The following is an 18,451-nucleotide window of genomic DNA, read 5'->3' as shown; positions in this document are numbered from 1 at the left end:
AAACACTCTTCCAGTTATTCATTTGTTTTTCGTCTCCCAAACTGAAATATTCAACCTTAGAATTTAGGATATGCTCATCAACATACTAAGGAACTCAAAGTAGTCTTTCCTTTTTTTTTTTTTTTTTTTAATAAATTTATTTATTTATTTATTTATCTTTGGCTGTGTTGGGTCTTCGTTGCTGTGCACTGGCTTTCTCTAGTTTCAGCGAGTGGAGGCTACTCTTCATTGCGGTGTGCGGACTTCTCATTGTAGTGGCTTCTCTTGTTGTGGAGCATGGGCTCTAGGCACGCAGGCTTCAGTAGTTGTGGCTCGCGGGCTCTGGAGCATAGGCTCAGTAGTTGTGGCGCATGGGCTTAGTTGCTCCGCAGCCTGTGGGATCTTCCCGGACCAGGGCTCAAACCCCTGTCTCCTGCATTGGCAGGCGGATTCTTAACCACTGCACCACCAGGGAAGTCCCAAGGTAGTCTTTCATCGTTGATAAATTAGTCTATAATTTCTCAGTCTAATTTAACCAGAGAGAATCATCTGACAGCCACTCAACACTTGCTGTCTTTCCAGATGCCTTATTCTTGTGAGTTAGAATTTTTGTGATTAGGAAGAAATAAAGTGCTTAAAAAAAAACCCTAACTTAAACTGGAGCTCAAATTCTGTTTTCAAGCTAGATCTCAACTTGACGAACGAGTACAAAGCACATAATTCCTCACTAACATGATGCAATTAATAATATTCTTAAATTTTAAACTGTGTCTTGGGAGTTCCCTGGTGGCCTAGTGGTTAGAATTCTGGGTTTTCACTGCCATGGCCCAGGTTCAATCCCTGGTTGGGGAAATGAGATCCCGCAAGCCGTGCAAAGCATCTTATTTTTACTACTGTAAACTGTGACATATATTTTAAGTGAAATTAAAATGTATTAGTTAATATTTAAGAAATGCAAAAGGTATAAACAATAATTTATTGAAAAATTGCATACCCATCTCTCAGCCTAATAAGCAGAATGTTGCCAGCACAGTTAAATTCCCTTTCTGTATGTATGTTAAGGCTGAATGTTAAGCCAGTATTAACATTAATAAGTACCAATTGTTAAAATATTGAAATATATTAATACTGGTTGGGAAATAGTTGCTGGCCTGTACCCTCTGAATATCTCCTCTCATTTCCAAATCCTTGACCTCTTCCTAAGACACACACACCACCTCCCTTGAACTGTTCTATAATCCAACAAATAAAGGGTTAATGCCTGGCACAGAGGGGCCTTTTATATATATATATATATATCCCTAAGGAATATATAGTCTTGTTTTTAAACTTTATGTAAATTGTACCACACTGTATTCTCCTATGACTTGCTTATTTCTCTGATGTGTCCTAGTTCACTGTATACTTCCATTTCTTTACTAATTCACTTATTAACAGGCATTCAAGTTGTGATGCTGCTGTGAACAGTCTTGTATCTATTGGTGTACATGTGCAAGAGTTCCCTGAATTTACACCTAGAAGGGAAAGTGCTGGTCATAGGGTAAGTGCATCTTCTTCCATATAATGCCAATTTTCCAAAGGTATTTACTAATTTACATTCCCACCAGCAGCTCAAGAGAGTTCCCTTTGTTCCATAGTCTCCCCAGCACTAGGTAGGTCACGTCAAATCAAAATTTTCTCCAGTCTTCTGGGTGTGGAGTGATATCTTATTGTGGTTTTAATTTGAATTTCCCTGACTACTAATGAGGTTGAACACCTTTTCATATACTTAGTGACTGTTTGGAGTTCCTTTTCTGAAGGTGTCTACTTAAGTCTTTCATCCATTTTTCTGTTGGGTTTTCTGTTTTTCTCTTATTGATTTTTGGGAGTTTTTTTATATATTTTGGATACAGTTCCTTTGTTGGTTTTATGCTGTATAGATATTTTCTCCAGTTCTGTGTCTTGCCTTACTTTCTTTATTGTATCTTTTCTTTTGATGATTACTTTTTATTTAGTCACATATGCCAGATATCTTGCATTTGTCTCTCCATATACACTATCCACATTTCTCCACTGGCTCTTTGCCTAGGGAGGTTGACCTCTAGGAGTTGCATCATTGGGCTCTCTGCTCTTTGGCTCCTGATTGGGTTTTGGCCAATGGGGTCCCCCTGCAGGAAATCAGAAGAAAGTGGAGAATGAGAGTAGGTATTTATTTTTCCTAGCCCCAAACTGCCGTGTTCTCAAATGAAAAATCACTGCTGGGCTTCCCTGGTGGCGCAGTGGTTGAGAGTCCGCCTGCCGATGCAGGGGACACGGGTTCGTGCCCCGGTCCGGGAAGATCCCACATGCCGCGGAGCGGCTGGGCCCGTGAGCCATGGCCGCTGAGCCTGCGTGTCCGGAGCCTGTGCTCCGCAACAGGAGAGGCCACAGCGGTGAGAGTCCTGCGTACCGCAAAAAAAAAAAAAAAAAAGTCGTAAATTCTCACTATGAAATCACAACAGAATCTGATATATTCAGAGAATCTGTGAGGGGGAGAGAGCCTCAGAAATCATGTTGCGTATCCCCTCACTGGACAGATGAGGTCACTGAGGCCCAGGAAGGTCAAGTGTGGGACTCTGGGGTCTAACCGCAGGGGGAGAAGGCAGGCCTCCTGAAACTAGCTCAGGGTGCCCTTCACTTCCTTCCTCTTTTAAAGACTCTCAAAGGTAAAACGTGAAATACACCACACGATAAAGCACACATGCTGATGCAAGTCAGCGATTTGGTCTGGCAGTGGCGTTCCTTTGGCCATCGGGCAGGCATGTAACCCACCTCGGGGCGGGAATTCTTCACACGAGATTGTTCAGCGTTCTGATGGAAGCCGTGTGCAGGTTACACACGACTTCTCGGATTCGGGAAGGCTCTTCTTGGCTTTTAGCCGGTGGTGGGCGGTCGGCTGCACAGCGGAATCTCGGATTCGAAGCGGAGCTCGGGTGTGTTCTGGCTTCGAGCAGCACAGCGACACCTATAGGCAGTAGGATTTATGGCGCACGTAGGATCCACCTTTCTTCAACTCGTCTTTCCCAGAAGGGGAAAGCCTTTTGGGTTAATCGTTTCTTCAACAGAATGGTAAACGGTCCACCAGTCTGAAGTCCACTTTCAGGCGTCCCTACTATATTGCATAAGCCATAACCATTGGGAGGAAAGGCGTCAACAGGCGCGGTTCCTCGGAAAGCCGTCCGCTCCGGTGTTCGTCACAGGAAACTCACCCTGCCAAAAGTTGGTATAGTGTTGGCTTTTCGGCTGCAGTTTGTTGCCTCAGGGGAAAAGTCTATTTTTCAGGCCTCGTCGACAGCTGTATTCTCACTCAGCTTCCATGCGCAACCGCTTCCCCATCCACGTGCAGTAGGAGACGTGATGATCTGGCCCGTGTAGAACAGTAGGGTCGGCCCCTTCTGGGTGTCTCCAGTTAGCGCCTTTAACAGGTAACTAGGGAGCAGGTGCAACTGCCTGTTGGCTATCAGACTTCACTTGCTCACTCAACATTTCTTCAAAGACAAAGGAGTCACCGAACTTCTCAGCCTCTGTCAGATAGCCAGAGCTGAGTTCACAAATTCTCAAATTCAGCATTACTGACTTCATAGCCATCCATGTAAAAGACATCAATAGCAACTCTCCTCGCAAGTGCTTCCCCATCCTACTTTATCTGAGGATCATTGGTGCCCACTGTAAATACTCCGGCAGGGATGGGGATCACCTTGGTGCGTAGGAACGGCGGCTCTCCGGGGACCGAGCCCCGGGCATTCGCCTCGCGGTGCGCGGCCGCCGAGCTGCCATGGGCCCCGGGCTGCTGGGGAGTGCCAGAACCCCAGGAGCCTGCGAGGGAAGCCGCGCCCACAGCCTCTCCCTGGCCTCTTCGTCCCCCTCCCCCACGCGCCGCCCGGCCCAAGAGCAGCGGCAGGAGGACGACCTAGATAGTTTTAAATATTGTTTTTCTTTCACGTTATTTTACAAACGTGGTTTCACGTTTCTCCTGTTCTGGTAGCTGCAAGCTGTTTTGTAATCTTAGTATGTAATATAGTATTTAATAATTTAAGCATTCATTAGTGGATTGTTTGCAGCTCTTTTAAGTCCCAGTGACGTAAGTATTTTAATACACATAGATATTTTTTTCTTTTGTTCTATTTCACTGGGTTTTAAATTCCTAGGTGAGAGACTGCATCAAAGCAAACTAGTTGGCTCTTGGTAAGTGTGACCTAAGTGTGTCTCTAGAAGGATTATGGCAGTTTACCTGGCCACTAGCCAGGTGTGAATGTATCTGTTACCCAAAGCTTGGACCAGCGCTGGGTATTTAATTTTTACTTGGTTTAATGGCTGTTAATTGGAACCATACTATGCTTACAGTCTTTAATTTGCATTTCCCTAATTACTAAGGAATTGAGCATTTTTTAAAATACACATGTTTATTGTTTGTTTTTCCTCTTAGGTGCCTACTCAGTTCAAAGCAACAGACATATTTTGAGTGCCCACTCTGTGCCAAGAGCTGTGTGCATCCCTCGGAGGGGGAGTGACCTAACAAAAATGACCCTTTGAGATAGGGTGTGGGAGCCAGGATAGTATAGGAAATACATGGTTAACTGTACTCCCTCGGTAGAAGCACAATCTTGGAAGGCTGTTTGGGCAAAGTCCTGTGGGTGGAAGACAAAGAAGAGAAGGGTTGACCCTGTCTGAAAGAGATTAGGCTTTTGCAGGATAAGTGACTTCAGAGCTAGGGCGGGACAATAAGATTTGTCCAGGTGAGAAAATGATGTGTGGGGAGAGGGAACAATATGGAGAGAGGTAAAGGAGCTGAAAAGTCTGAAAATATGGTGCTGTGTTATGGGGTTGCGACTCTTCCATTATAGCTAAAATGTGGAACGCTGGGGCTGAAGAATGGTGGGACATTGGCTAGAAAGGAAGTCAGGGCTAACCTCAGGAATCTGACTTTGTCCTGAAGATTTTTTTGTTCTTAAAGAAGAATGACATGATCAAATGTATGTTTTAGAAAGACCTTTCTGTTAGCTAATGAGAGGTAGACATATTCCTTGCATTTATGGAGCTCAAGGACTAGTAGGGGAAACAAGTATTAATCAAGAAATCATAATTATAAACTCTCATTGAATGAAAGAAATGCCATGCTATGAGAGCAATTTATATATAACAGGGGTAGCAGACCAAGTCCAAATGTCAGGGAAGGTTTCCCCTAGGAAATAATTTCTGGAGGTTTTTCTTCTTCTTCCCTTCTTACACACACCCCTCCCTCAAGCCTCACCATTAAACTTCACAGGGAAAGGCAATGTAAAATATCTTTATTTGAGAGAAACCCAGGACTGTGTATACATACTCATATGCATTTGTAAACCTCCCCAAATGATTCACCCTGACATTTCCATGTGTCTAGTCCATAATATCCTTTCATTGATATTATATGACCTGTATACTGACCCCAGCCTTGTGAGGTAGGCAGGCAAATATGACTATCTACATTTTATTGAATCTGTGTCTCAGAGAAGTTAGGTAATTTGCCTAAAATCGCATGACTAATGGTAGAGCTGATATTTGAATCCAGGTCTTGTAACACCTAGGTGGAATTATTTTTTTTAAGCTGTTTTGTTTTGTTTTTCTTTTTTCAATTAGTAAAGATCCCAACAGGTGGCCACACCTATGTTTTTAATTTTTTTTATTTAATTTAATTTTTTTGACTGTACTGTGCAGCATGCAGGATCTTCGTTCCCCAGCCAGGGATCAAACCTGTGCCCCTTGCATTACGAGCACAGAGTCTTAACCACTGGATCGCCAGGGAAGTCCCTAGCTGGTATTATTCTTGCAATGTTCATTCTTTAATTTGTTCATTGATCCATCAAACGTGTGCTGATCACCTTCTGAGTGTCAGGCTATGTGTGAAGCAATCGAGAGCCAGTAAGTTTTTAAGCAGGAAAGCAGCTTGATCCAATTTACGTTTGAGAACCCTCTTTTGGCTGAGAGGACAGAAAGTGGTGGTTTTCAAAGTATGGTCCGAGACCACATACTGGGTCAGAGGCTCTGGGGTTGGGGCTCAGGAATGCTATGATCAGCCAGGTTTGGGTATTCTTTTTTGATTCTAATGCAATAGAAAGCGCCATATTAGAGAAGGCGGTGGTGCAACCAGTTATCGTGACTAAGGTAGTGGCTGTAGTAACCAGGTGAGAAATGATGAGGAACAGAGACAAAGGGATGCACTTGAGAGTCATTTAGATAGCATGGGCAGGACTTCTCACTCCACCCTCAGCTCAGACAGTAGCTGAGAAGTGGAGCTGGAATTCCTACCTGGGTCCTCTGGCTACAGAGCCTGTGGGCTTTACTGCACATAGCCATTTATAGCCGCTTTGTGGTTTTAAATATTTTATATTTAATTATCTTAGCATTTGTTTTGCAAATCTCCATCTTATCTCAAACTGCCTTCAAGCCTTGTATTTCTCCCTCACTCTCATAAAGACTAGGAGAGAAATAAGTAAGGCCTTAAAAGTTTTAAAATATTTATTTGCTTGGGGCTGGATATACAGGCAAGGAAAAAGTAGATTTGATTAGATAAGCACAGACTAGGGGAGAACACAGGACACTGGGAGATTCACTGCATCTCCTCTTCTATAAATCCCAGGAGGTCTCCAGGAAACCTGAAGACAATAATCCCAGAAGCCCAGAGGGTGACCCCATTCCCTCCCCAGGGTTATTACTGGGTGTCAGGCTGGAGCAGTTCAGGAATTCAGGAAACTGTAAAGAAACCACAACAGCCTCAACAAACATCAACTACCTCCACAATAAAACTCATTATAATTCATCTCTATCCCACCCACAACTACAGACCTGAGCAAGGCAGGTGGGACTATGGGAGGGGCTCTTTGCTGCTCCTTCTCCAGCCTGACCCAGCCTCATCCCAGGCCTGGCTTTCCCAGCGTCTCGGGGAGGTGGGAAACTGACACCCCTATGTCTGGCACCAGAGAGTGAGGACACCTCCATTCTCTGCTCACTGCCAGGTAGGTCAGGATTAAAGCAAACTGAGGCCAAAGTTATAGTCGGCAGTGCCAGGTGAAGCCTGGCAACTAGCAAGGCCACAATGGCTAAGCCAAGCAGGTGGGAGTGGAAGTGTTGGGGGAGAAAAAGATGGGGAGGTGGGCGTGGCGAAGGCCAACTGTAGTGCGAGGCTTCTGGGGAAGTCTCATCCATTGAATGACCAATCAGAGAGCGGGCTGCGGCCCAGGGGTGGGACAGGGGCGTATCTTGGTCGGGATTGGATAATGGCCGGGCTCAGGGAGGGGGCCGCGAGCCTCCGAGGCCTGCCTTTTGGCAATTCCGCGTTATATACCGCAGTGGCGGCGGTGGTGGAAGCCGGCTGGACTGCAGCGCACGTGCCTGGATCTGACGCTCTTCAGCTTGCCGCGTAGTTCCTTGGGTTCTGGGTCTGGTCAGTCCTGCCCCAAGGTTCGCTCCATCCTCGGTCCCCTAACTCTTGTCCAGCTCCCTAAGCTCCCGACCTCAGCATCTGCAGAACGAAATGGTCACAGCCATGAATATCTCAGATGAAGTTGAGCAGATGTTCCAGCCCTACAACTTCGAGCTGTTCCAGGACATAAGGCCCGTTTTGGAGGAGTACTGGTGAGACCTGGAGAAGGGGAAGAGCCGCGTCAGGGGCCCAACTCTGATGACTGCTATTTGGGGGGATTGGCGGAAGAGGGGGAGGGCGATACACAGAATATCCACAGTGATTTTGCTAAAGAGCGAAGGTATCGGGCTCCCCAGTACTGGCTTTACGTACCCGTTGTCCAAGGTGCAGGTAGTGTGGCACCTCAAAGAAGTTAGGTCTGGAAGAAAGGAAGGCAGAAATAAGAGGATGGGGTGAGGAATGTGGGAGGAGATAGAAACCAAGAGGAAAGAGTGTAGTGAGAACTGGTCTCTGAAGAATGGAGCTGATCTGAACTCCTACTCGCACCCACCTTATAGATGACTCTCCATCCTTTGTGGCCGCATGTGTGCGCATGCGTGCATAGTGCTGGTACCCGGGGACAGCCTGCCCCTTCACAGTTATCATCTTGTTCCTCAAATGCTCCATCATACCTGCTGTGGAGAAGGAGACAAAATCTAGATACTCTTACAAAATTTCCTCAGGCTTTGCCCAAGAGCTCCCCAGAGGTGTTTGTGGGTTGACTTTGTGCTCCAGCCAATTTGCCATGACCCAACCAGGCAGAAGCTGTTGCCACATTCTTCTTACACCACAGTCCTGGGTTGCTTCTAGGCATGAGTCAGCAGCTGTCACCCACTCCCAACCCCATTGAGAGAGCAGTAATCACAGAAAACTTGGACATAGCCCCTGCCCTGTGCTAGGTACTTTATATATATTAACACTGTCAGGAGAGGAGTGGTATTCCCCTCTTACAAAATAAGGGGAATACTAATGCTCAGAAAACTAAGTAGTTTTTCCAATGTCACACAGCTAGTAAATGGCAGAAGTAGGACTCCAACCCAGAGCACTCACCTAGAGATATGAGTGGGCATTCCTCTAACCAGCATCTACCCATAAGCCCATCCCCTCTCCCTTCTGCCTGCCAGGGCAACCTCATTCACCATAGCTCTGATCTACCTGCTGCTCGTCTTTGTGGGGCAGAACTACATGAAGGCACGGAAGGGTTTCAACCCGCAGGGACCTCTCATCCTTTGGTCATTCTGCCTTGCAATCTTCAGGTAAGACCCCCCCCAACCCATCTTATAGACCCTAGACCCACATTCTATCCCTAAAAACTTTCTAGAAACCTCAATTGTATCAACTCCCCAAGTTGCCCCCTAACTCTCTCCCTATCCCATTCTCTCAGCTCTAACTTCTCTCCTCAGGTTCCACCCTCCTCCCATATTCCCGTTTTCCTTCTCCAGTCCCCAAACTGGCCGTCTCTGCTCCTCTCACAAGTCCTCTTGTGCTCATGGAGTCTTGGTACTTCCAGCAGTTTCCCCAGCCTCTAATACTCTCTGCATCTAATACCCTCTCCCAAGACCTTCCAATAACTTCCCCAGCCCCCGCAAACTCCTTCGATCACCCCCCATCCTGCCACCCATGTCCTCCCATCCCATGAGCCCTATTCCCTAACTCAACTTTCAGTCCCAATCTCCAGCACTCCCTCGTCCTTCCCTAGCCTTCATGTCTTCTAGATAACTGGTTGGCTCTACCAGGTTGGCCACAGGATCTCAGAAGCTGTGACCCATCCCCTATGGAGGGTGGGGAGGTGGTGGAAGTTGACCAGGTGAAGCGTAGATTGATGCCTGGGAATGACCCTTATACCCTTTTCCTCTGTCCCATTTCAGTATCCTTGGGGCAGTGAGGACATGGAGCTATATGGGGACCGTGCTACTTAGGGGGAGCCTAAAGAAAACTGTATGCTTCTTCATCTTCACCGATAATCCCATAATCAAATTCTGATCCTGCCTCTTTGTTCTCAGCAAGATCGTTGAACTTGGTGAGTGGCAAGGCTTTGTCTCTCTGGTGTCCGGTCAACTGCACCCCTCCTCAGGGCCCCCCCTTACCCATCACATGGAAAGTCCCTTCCCCACCCCTGGGTCCTAACAACACCTCTCACCCAAACCCCTCCTTAGATTCTCTGCCACAAAGACCCCTCTCCCTGCCCTGATAATTCCCCATGTGCCCCCACGTCCTGTGCGGAGGGTGGTCCCAACACTGGGTGGTATGCCAGCTATGACTCCCCATCTCCCAGGAGACACGGCCTTCATCATCCTGTGTAAGCAGCCACTCATCTTTGTGCACTGGTACCACCACAGCACAGAGCTAGTGTACAAGAGCTTTGGATACAAGAACAAGGTGGCTGCAGGCGGCTGGTTCATGACCATGAACTACGGTGTACATGCCATTATGTACACCTACTATACTCTGAAGGCTGCCAAAGTAAAGCCCCCCAGGTGGTTTCCCATGCTCATCACCAGCCTACAAATCCTGCAGGTGTTTATGGGAGCTACTGTCGGTATCCTGACTTACATCTGGAGACAGGAACAGGGATGCCATACCACAAAGGAACACCTCTTCTTGTCCTTCATCTTGTATACAACCTATTTCCTCCTCTTTGTCCAGTTCTTCCACCAAAACTATGTAATTACCAAGGTCAAGGCCAAGACCAAGAGCCAGTGAAGGGTTGCAGAAAAGAAGGAGCCCCGAGCTCTCTCCTCCCCAGGGCATTGAGGGGCTGGGCTTAGGTTTGGGAAAATAATTAAGATGCCTTTTCTGCGTGGTTTCCCCACGGGATGTGTACCCCAAGGTGGCAGGAGGTTATGACAGTCAAGAAGTGTCACCCCTGGGGTGGGGGTGTGATCTAGTACTTTGCTGTTTCTGTTTTTAATGTGAAGGCCAAACAGTCCCTGGGATGGAGTGGGACTGAGGAGGCTCCCCAGAGCTGAGTGATCTATATTTCCAGAAATCTTTCTTCTTCTTGCTCTATTTTTTAAATTAAAGATTTCAACAAGGTTTTGGAGGTTTGGGGAATTGGAGGAATAAGGGGACTGCTGTGATGGAGGAGGGCTGCTGGCAGTGGGTGAGAAGCTTAAGAGGGTGTGGTGTGTGGAAGGATGAGAGTCACACACAGACACTCAATAAGAATACTAGGCCTGGTAGGCACTTAATAAATGTCTGTTACAGACCAGAAGTTTATTGCTGTTAGAGGCCCAAGCCCCTCATAGGAACAGTGAGAAACAGGTGCAGAAAGGTGGAGTAACTTTTTCTAAAGTCATAGGCTTCCTAAGCTGCAGAATTGACATCTTTAAGTAAGCATTCGAGATCAGACCTTCCAGTTATCCTCCATGAGACCACGAGGTGGCGCTGCAGTACCAGCTTTGTCCAAGCCATACACACCTACACACGCACGCACGCACGCACGCACGCATGCGTGCGCCGCTCAGCTCCAGGAATCCCCAGGCTTCCCCATCTTGGTGATGGTGGCCTGGGGAGGACTGAAGCCCTAGAAGCCTGGACCCCTATCTCTTTCCTGTACACCCAGCTCTCCTTTAGACATGGGGAAGGATAAGGGGAGAAGGCTCAACCGCAACTCTGAATCATCAGGCCTTTGACAGTCCGCGCACGTTTATTTCATTTATCTTTGAAAACCGGGGAAAGGGAGTCTGGAGAAGGCGGGGTGGACCAAGGGTGAGTTGGCACCCCGGGGAACTGGTCCCTGTTCCTGGCCTCAGTTCCAGGGGCGCGGACTAAGGGCCCAGTCCACCCCTCAGGCCTGGGAGGGGGAAGGCTCTCTCCTGAGCCGGCCGCCTCCCCAAGCCCGACTGCCCCAGCACCCCTCTCAGACCCCGGGGCGGGGGCAAGCCAGGCAAGAAGACCCCAGTCCGTAGAGGCCGTAAATTATCGCTCCCGCCCTCAGGGATGATCGACGGGCGGGGCCATTCACACAGGCCGTTCCACTGCGTACTGGCACGGACTGAGGTTGGCGGCCGGGGGCGGCCCGGGCACGGCAGGGTAGCTGAAAGTGGCGTGCTGTTTGGCCTTGAGCCTCAGGCTGGCCAGACTCGAGTTACACGGGTCCCGATATACGTAGGGGGAGGAGGCGGCTGCTGCGGCGGCTGCTGCGGCCGAGGCGTAAGGGCAGGATACTGCCCCGGAGGACACTGCGGCCGGAGCCAGCCCGGGGGGCCCCCCACCTAGGCCCTGCAGGGCCCCAGGCCCTGGCACAGTGCCCGGGGCAGTCGCGGCCGAGGGGACCATGGAGGCGGCGATGGAGCTGGGTGGCGAGAAGACGGGCTGTGACGCCAGAGGCCCCACGTTGACCGAGTTGAAGGCGAACGGGAAGGTCTTGGCGGCGAGCGGCGGGCCCAGCGCCTTGGGTGGCCAATTGCCGTACGAGTAACTGGGGTACACCTCCTCGTAGGGCGGCACCAGCCCCCCGAGCGGCGCCGCGAAGCCGCCCTTGCACAGCTCCGCCTGCTGGCTGCGCTCGCGCTTTCGCCACTTGGCGCGCCGGTTCTTGAACCACACCTGTGGGCGTGGGAGAAAGGCTGTCAGGGCCCGGCCCCCGCAAGCGGCTGGTGGGTGGGTCGCCCAGGCAGGGGACCAAGCGGGGGCCGGGGCCGGGCGGAGCATAAGCGAGAGGAGGTGGTGGAGCATAACCACCCCAGAAACGGGAATGGGGTGGTGGAGCAGCCGGTCGGGGTGAGGGAAGAGCTCACGGAGTCAGCGGGCTGAGAAAGAAGCAGTCTGCCACAGAACTGAGTCGGGGGCGACAGGGCTGCGGGGGTGGGCAGCAGGATCGGGTCTAGGAGAAGTGGAGAACCAGAGACAGTGCCAGGGGAGAGGGAGCGCGCCGTCTGGAGTGAAGGGGTGCAGGAAGAGCAGAGATTGGAGGCTGGTGGAAAGAAGGCCGTGCGGGCAGGGGCCGGGGCCGGGGGACGTCGGGTGTTGGGTCCGAGGATGGGGCAGGCAGGGCAGAACTACAGGATGATGGTTCCGAAGCTACTTGCTGAGCGGCCCGCGAGAGGGAGGCCCGGGATGGAGTGAGCGTGGCGGCTCTGGGGGTGGGGGGCGGCGTACCCGCACGCGGGCCTCGGTGAGGTTGGTCCACACGGCGATCTCTTCCCGCGTACTCATGTCGGGGTAGCGGTTCCTCTGGAAGGTCGCCTCCAGCTCCTGCAGCTGCTGGCTGGTGAAGTGCGTGCGCTGCCGCCTCTGCTTCTTCTTCAGCGAGCTGTCTTCGGGGGAGCCGCCGGGCAGCGAAACCGAGGCCTTCTCCGAGTCTGGGGGCCGGGGTGGGGTCGGTCACAGCGCGTTCTTGCCTTGCGGATTCCCGGGCTCGGGGGCTTCCTCGGCGGGGCCCCTCACTCCCACCTGGGCTTGCACTCCCGGGTCCCACCCTCGTTAGGGATGGAGCTGTTATTTCCCCCACCCCCAGAAGGGGGCGCGCTCACCGCTGTGCTCTTGGCCCTTGCAGCCGTGTTCCGGGATTGGGGGGTGGGGGGTGCCCGCATCTGACAGCGAGAGGGCGGGGCTCCGGGCCTCTGCCTCGCTGAGCAGGCCGAACTCCATGGGGGGAGGACTCTGGAGGGAAGCGAAGACACAGACCTGGTTAATGGGAAGAAAATCTCCGGGTTATCCGGTTCCCAGTAGTTTTTCCCCACTAGTTCTCTGCCCCCTTTCTCTGCCACCGACATAAAGCTACCCCTGTGTAGGGTGCCCTAGGATAGAATGGGGAAACAGCAGCCTAAGCCGGGGAGAGGTGTATACTCAAAGAGATTTTATATACAGTTATACACACTAGACTTTGATTTCTTCAGTGTTGGGCACCTAGAACCCTGCCTGGTGCACTGTTGGTGTTCAACAGATATTTATTGAATTAATGAAAACCACACTGTTGCACACCGCATACCATACACACCACATACTCAGAAATTAAATTCCCTCTCACACGAGTGCCTAACATCCCCTTAAACTCAAACATGCCTCTCAGCCAGTCACACCTGAGACGCAGTCTGAACCTGTGTTATTCACTCTCCAGTGGAACAGATTTGATTTTGAACCAGGCCTGATATGTCTCCCATAAGGAGAATCACTGCTATCATTTATGAGTACTTACTATGTGTCTTCACCTCATTATCTCTCCCCTCACAAGAAGGAATCAATATTAGGTATGATCACCCTTTTTCAGGTGAGGAAACTGAGACTTGAAGTAATGATTAAGGTTAAAGAGCTTGTAAGCCGTGGAGCTGGGATCTGAACCAGGTCTGGGAGATTCCTAAACTGTGCTTTTCTTTGTTTGCTTTTTCAGACTGTGTTCTTTGGGGCCCTCCTCACAAACCCCCTCAGGGACTGGAACTTAGGGTTAACCTCAGGGATAGAGATCTAGCCTGATCTTACTTGGGTCTACTTCAACTAGGGCAGCCCTGCTTTTGTCTGTTTTGTTTATGCTTTCTGGAGAGATTCATTTGAAGAAAGTCTTCCAGGATCAAAAACAAGTTTGAAAATCACTCTCTTCTTCTATACGTGCCCAGACACACACTGCACCCTACCAGTCACCATTGTCATGCATGGCTTCTTGCTGGCCCACCCCAGGCTGTGGATGTGGGCTTCTTAAAACCCCCTTCCTACCCTTACTCCCTATGCCAAACCTTACCTGACATTGCCCAGGAGCCTGCCTGTGTCCCCCTCCAAGTGTCCCCTGCAGGGTCCCCTTTCCTTCTGGCTCTCCCAGGCCCCCTCTGGTGGGGGGAAGGGAAAAGGGCACTAGTGGGGCTCAAGACTCCAGATGCCTCTTGGTCAGAGGAGAACCAAAGGAGGCTGGGGACAGAGAAACAGGGATGAAAAGCTGGGTAGGAGGGGTCCATCTGCCTCCCCATTAACAGGGACTTAATGCAGGCTGTGCAAGGTGGCATTAATGTGGAGGATTAGCCTAGATTGAGACGTGTGTCACTTGGCTGCTCTGAATTTATTAGGAGCCTTTCTCAGGGAGGCGCAGATGGGCAGCGGCCTGTATTTGCACATGGTAATGCCCCCTTCAACCAGCTCAGAGATGACAGCTGTCCCCCCACCTCTCCACCTCTCAAGCTAGATTGGGGTGGGGATGGGTCAGAGGTCAAGGCAGGAGGTTGAGAAACAGTCCCTGTTCTTTCCACAGGCAGAGAGGACTAGACCTTGGACCCTCTCCTAGGGTTGGAGAAGCAGGGCTGAATGGAACCCCGGGAAGGAAGAAGAGAAGTCAGGCCAGGGGTGGGGCTGCTCTGCTTCCCTCCCCTTCCAGATCTGAGGACTGGAGCGAGAGGCTTAGGGCTGGCCCAATGATGCTCCAATAGAAGGGAGAGGCCATTGGGAGGGACCTGGAGCAGCCTTGACTAGTAGCTCTTCCCAAGTAGCTGGGGAGGCTTAGAACTGAGAGCTGGGAAAAGGGGTGCTCTGAAGTCTCTTCATACCTAAGATGCCCTCAAAATTGCAAACCATGCCCCTGACCTCTCCAGATGCCCACAGGAGCAAGGCAGACCTGGGAAAAGAGGGACAGTTGGGTTTCCCTGTAGGGAAAGCTGAGTCCCACCATTGCCGTTCATCCTTCCAGTCTGCTTTGCCTCCAGACTTCCCATTTTCCAAACTCCCGTTCCCCCAGCATTCCATACCTGTGTCTTGGTTTCACCCTTTATTTCAGCAGAGGGAGGCAGGGTGAGGAGAGATAAGGGCCAGAATAAAAGACGAGGCTGAGAAAGCAGAGTTCAGGCTGTGTGTTCTCAGAGACAGACAGACACACATGCAGACACACATGGGCCCCCACTCAGACAAAATAAGCACTAGGACTTGGAGCTAGAGGCCTACAAACACACACTCTCCCACACGCGCTCCCACATTCAGGCAGACAGACACACCGTCACACAGTCTCCTCTCTCTGTGACAGGGACAGCTGCCTCGGCTGTTTTGGAGCTAGCCATTATCCTCCCCCTTCCCCTTCCTGGCCCCTTTGAACCTCAGCTCTCAGTCCCAGGAACTAAGGACTCTGTGGGGGAGGAGGAAGCCAAAGGAGCCACGGGAGGGAGTGGTCTACACTCAGTGGCTGCTGGAGAGAGCCTGTTTGGCTGAGTGGGGAGAAGGTATGAGGATGCTGGAAAAAGAGGATGGGGTAGCGGTGGGGGGCAGAAACTGACGAGGCCCCTCCTGGGAAAGTAATCTGGTATACCCCAAAGAAACTAGGATTGGAGTCAAAAGATCTGGGTTCACGTCCTGGCTTCCCAACTTACTAGCTGTGTGTCCTTGGCAAATTACCTATCTAGGCATATTTTTTCATCTGTAAAAGTGAGATTATAACCCCTTCCCTATCTACCTTCAGTATTGTTACAAGGTTACAATAAAACATAACATTTAAAAATGGGTAGGGGGCTTCCCTGGTGGCACAGTGGCTAAGAATCCACCTGACAATGCAGGGGACACAGATTCGAGCCCTGATCTGGGAAGATCCCATGTGCCGGGGAGCAACTAAGCCCATGCTCCACAACTACTGAGGCCACGTGCCACAACTACTGAAGCCTGTGCGCCTCGAGCCCATGCTCCACAACAGGACAAGCCACCGCAATGAGAAGCCCGCGCACCGCAACGAAGACCCAACACAGCCATAAATAAATAAAATTATTTTTAAAAATGGGTAGGGGTCAAACTCTATCCAAGTTGCTGTTGTTCGTGTTGTTGTTTTCCCCCTCATTCATTGAAATGATGTTTGTTTGGCACCTTCTGTGAGCTGGGCGTTGAGTAAGGCACTCAGGATAGAGTGGTAAATTAGATCTCATTCTTGTCTCTGCCATTGCTTGAGTGGTTCACCTCCCTAGATCCTGTGTCTCCCAGTGAAAAGTTGCTCTGAATAAAGGGAAGCATGCTGCATTTTAGAGAGGGATGCAAGTGTGTGTTGTGAGCACTCTGTTCTAAACATAAAGGAGGGTCCAGTCAATAAGGAAACAGCCAAATGGGCAGAGTAGCCCAAGCTGGGAGCCATTTTGGGCACCAGTGACTGGTGGTAGAGGAAAGAATAAAGGCTTCAGGCTCTTGGCTGGGTTAGTCATAGCAGAAAGAGGGGGTGTGGCTGAGAAGGGCCCTGCCTGTGGAGCTGAAAAAGCAGGAACACTAATACCAGGCAGGCAACAGAGAGAGCGGGTGGGGGCAGAGGCCTCTAGCAGACTCGTGTCCGGTGGGCTAGTCAGGCAGAGGCTGGGGGTGCCAAGCTGTTGTCTGAGCTGGAGACAGGCTGGCTGAGGATTAAGCTCCCCCAAACTGCTGGAGGTTGGGAAGCTGGGGAGTTGGGACTGTGGCCAGGGACTTCGCCTCACTCAGTGGACAGGGACAGGCAGTAGGTCTGGAAGCCACAGGTTTGGTTGATGCTGGTAGGAAATACCAGGAAGGGCCAAAGAGAGTCAAGAGCTAACAGTGGTGCTGAGTCCAGCTCTTGGGGGGGCCTCCTGCCCCACCCCAGCCTTTCCGACACACCCTGCAGGGGGTGCATGGCCCAGGCCCCACTGGTGTCAGGGTGGCAATCCCAGCCCTAGGGAGAATAGAGGGCCTGCAGGTGACCTCTGACTCTGAAGTACAGCATGGAATTACAGGAAGCTGTCATGGACTGCAGCAAGAACAAAATATCCAAGATAATTAAGGAGGAGATCAGAGACTGTCACAGACCAGCGAGGCCATAGTGGGGAGGCCATGGTTTCCAAGGGACACAACTCATGACAAGAAGGCAACTGCCATGTGCACCCACTTTTGTGCTGAAGCCAAAGGCGTAGACCAGGTTCACAGCCAAAGAGCCCCCAAGTAGTTGCAATAATAATACCCAAGGCAGGAGGCACACCCTGGAACTGAAATGGGAGAAAACCTTTTCTTGCATGGGCTGAATGAAAAAGAAGATAAGAGGGGATGGAGTTGTGATGCTGTGGCTCAGCTCAGCAAGCAGCAAGTTGGCAAACAGGTGTAAGCCAGGGCCCTAAACTAGGACGGAGCCATCCTATAAACCTAAAACTAAAGTGAGGCCCTTAAGTGCACACAGCCTCATGCTCATTAGGGATGCTGAGCACCCACACTGTCTGGTTGGCTGAGCTGCAGTGAGCAAATGAGGGCAAATGAAGACAGCTGTAGACAAGGCTCACAGCCCCAAGAGGAAAACCTAAGACTCAGGTAGAGGCAACAATGATTTGATGCACTTAATTTATCAAGGGGCAAATCAGGGATCAGAGAAATGGGCCTCCACACCCTTTCCCCCCTTCTCTTCTTCTTTCCTTCAACAAGCATTAGGTGCTAAGACAGATACCCAAGAATGGTAAGGCACAGACCCTAACTTCTAGGAGCCTACAGTCTAGGGGGGCAAACAGAGCACAGGATGGAATGGTGGTCTGCATGGGCCTGATTCTCAGATCGTGGAAGATCAGAAAGACGGTAGCGCATGTAAGGTGGTATCAAGTTTTGGGGCTCAGAGAATGTAGCACCTGGCTGATCTGGAAATTAGGGAGGCAGGGAAGGGGGCAGAGGCTTCTAAATAACAGAGCAGTAGGTTCAGAGGGTAGCAGGGAGCCTAGCTTGGCCAGGGTCTCAGTGTGGGCAATGGGAGATCATCAGAGAAGAATGGTCAGACTGAGAGGGTGTCCAATGAGAGGCAAGAGGGGGGGGTCCAGGCTTGATACAGTGTAGGCTAGAGCAACTCCAGCTTTTCCACCAAAACAACCCTAAGACTAAGTAAGAGAGAAGATAGTACAGGACACTAGGGGCACAACCTGAAACAGCGGCCGCCAGTATGAAATTTCTTTGAGATCTTCAGCTTTATATTAAAAATCAAAGCAAATTTTGCATTCCATTCCATACTTATGTTTGTTTTAATATAAAAAATAATGTTTTCTCTCCAAATCTCCAAGAGACATCTTCAAGTGACATCACCACACCAGGAAGATGGGGTTGGCTTAGCCTGCAGAGTCATGCCACTCCCACTCCTATACTGCCCTC

General features: G+C 50.4%; 2 protein-coding genes and 1 pseudogene across 3 annotated transcripts; 1 reads left to right on the top strand and 2 right to left on the bottom strand.

Annotated features, from left to right (window-relative positions):
* Positions 1–2,786: 2,786 nt before the first annotated feature.
* On the bottom strand, positions 2,787–6,324 carry LOC308624193 (formylglycine-generating enzyme-like; annotated as a pseudogene). Its single transcript has 2 exons — positions 6,283–6,324; positions 2,787–3,907 (listed from the first exon to the last, which is right to left on the bottom strand). The product of its transcript is annotated as a formylglycine-generating enzyme-like (transcript).
* A 946-nt stretch (positions 6,325–7,270) lies between these two features.
* Positions 7,271–10,464, top strand: ELOVL3 (ELOVL fatty acid elongase 3). Its single transcript, XM_081242552.1, has 4 exons — positions 7,271–7,608; positions 8,560–8,691; positions 9,304–9,455; positions 9,711–10,464. The coding sequence occupies exons 1-3, from the start codon at positions 7,508–7,510 to the stop codon at positions 9,416–9,418; spliced, it is 348 nt and encodes a 115-aa protein (XP_081098678.1). The 5' UTR covers positions 7,271–7,507; the 3' UTR covers positions 9,419–9,455; positions 9,711–10,464.
* A 934-nt stretch (positions 10,465–11,398) lies between these two features.
* Positions 11,399–13,042, bottom strand: PITX3 (paired like homeodomain 3; the record flags this gene model as incomplete). Its single annotated transcript, XM_081239815.1, has 3 exons — positions 12,913–13,042; positions 12,539–12,741; positions 11,399–11,986 (listed from the first exon to the last, which is right to left on the bottom strand). Exons 1-3 carry the CDS (start codon positions 13,028–13,030, stop codon positions 11,399–11,401), a joined length of 909 nt encoding a protein of 302 aa, XP_081095941.1. The 5' UTR covers positions 13,031–13,042.
* Positions 13,043–18,451: the final 5,409 nt, after the last annotated feature.

Source organism: Mesoplodon bidens, assembly GCF_964165515.1.
Source record: "Mesoplodon bidens genome assembly, chromosome: 1".
Classification (NCBI taxonomy): Eukaryota; Metazoa; Chordata; class Mammalia; order Artiodactyla; family Ziphiidae; genus Mesoplodon; species Mesoplodon bidens.
Note: the sequence above shows the minus strand (reverse complement) of the source record. Positions and strands in the feature narration are given on the sequence as shown.

Excerpts from the sequence above, each read along its gene's own strand:
- ELOVL3 (XM_081242552.1), top strand. The coding sequence starts at position 7,508 with ATGGTCACAGCCATGAATATCTCAGATGAAGTTGAGCAGATGTTCCAG. Across the intron at positions 7,609-8,559 it reads CCCGTTTTGGAGGAGTACTG|GGCAACCTCATTCACCATAG; the intron begins GTGAGACCTGGA and ends TCTGCCTGCCAG. Across the intron at positions 8,692-9,303 it reads TTCTGCCTTGCAATCTTCAG|TATCCTTGGGGCAGTGAGGA; the intron begins GTAAGACCCCCC and ends GTCCCATTTCAG.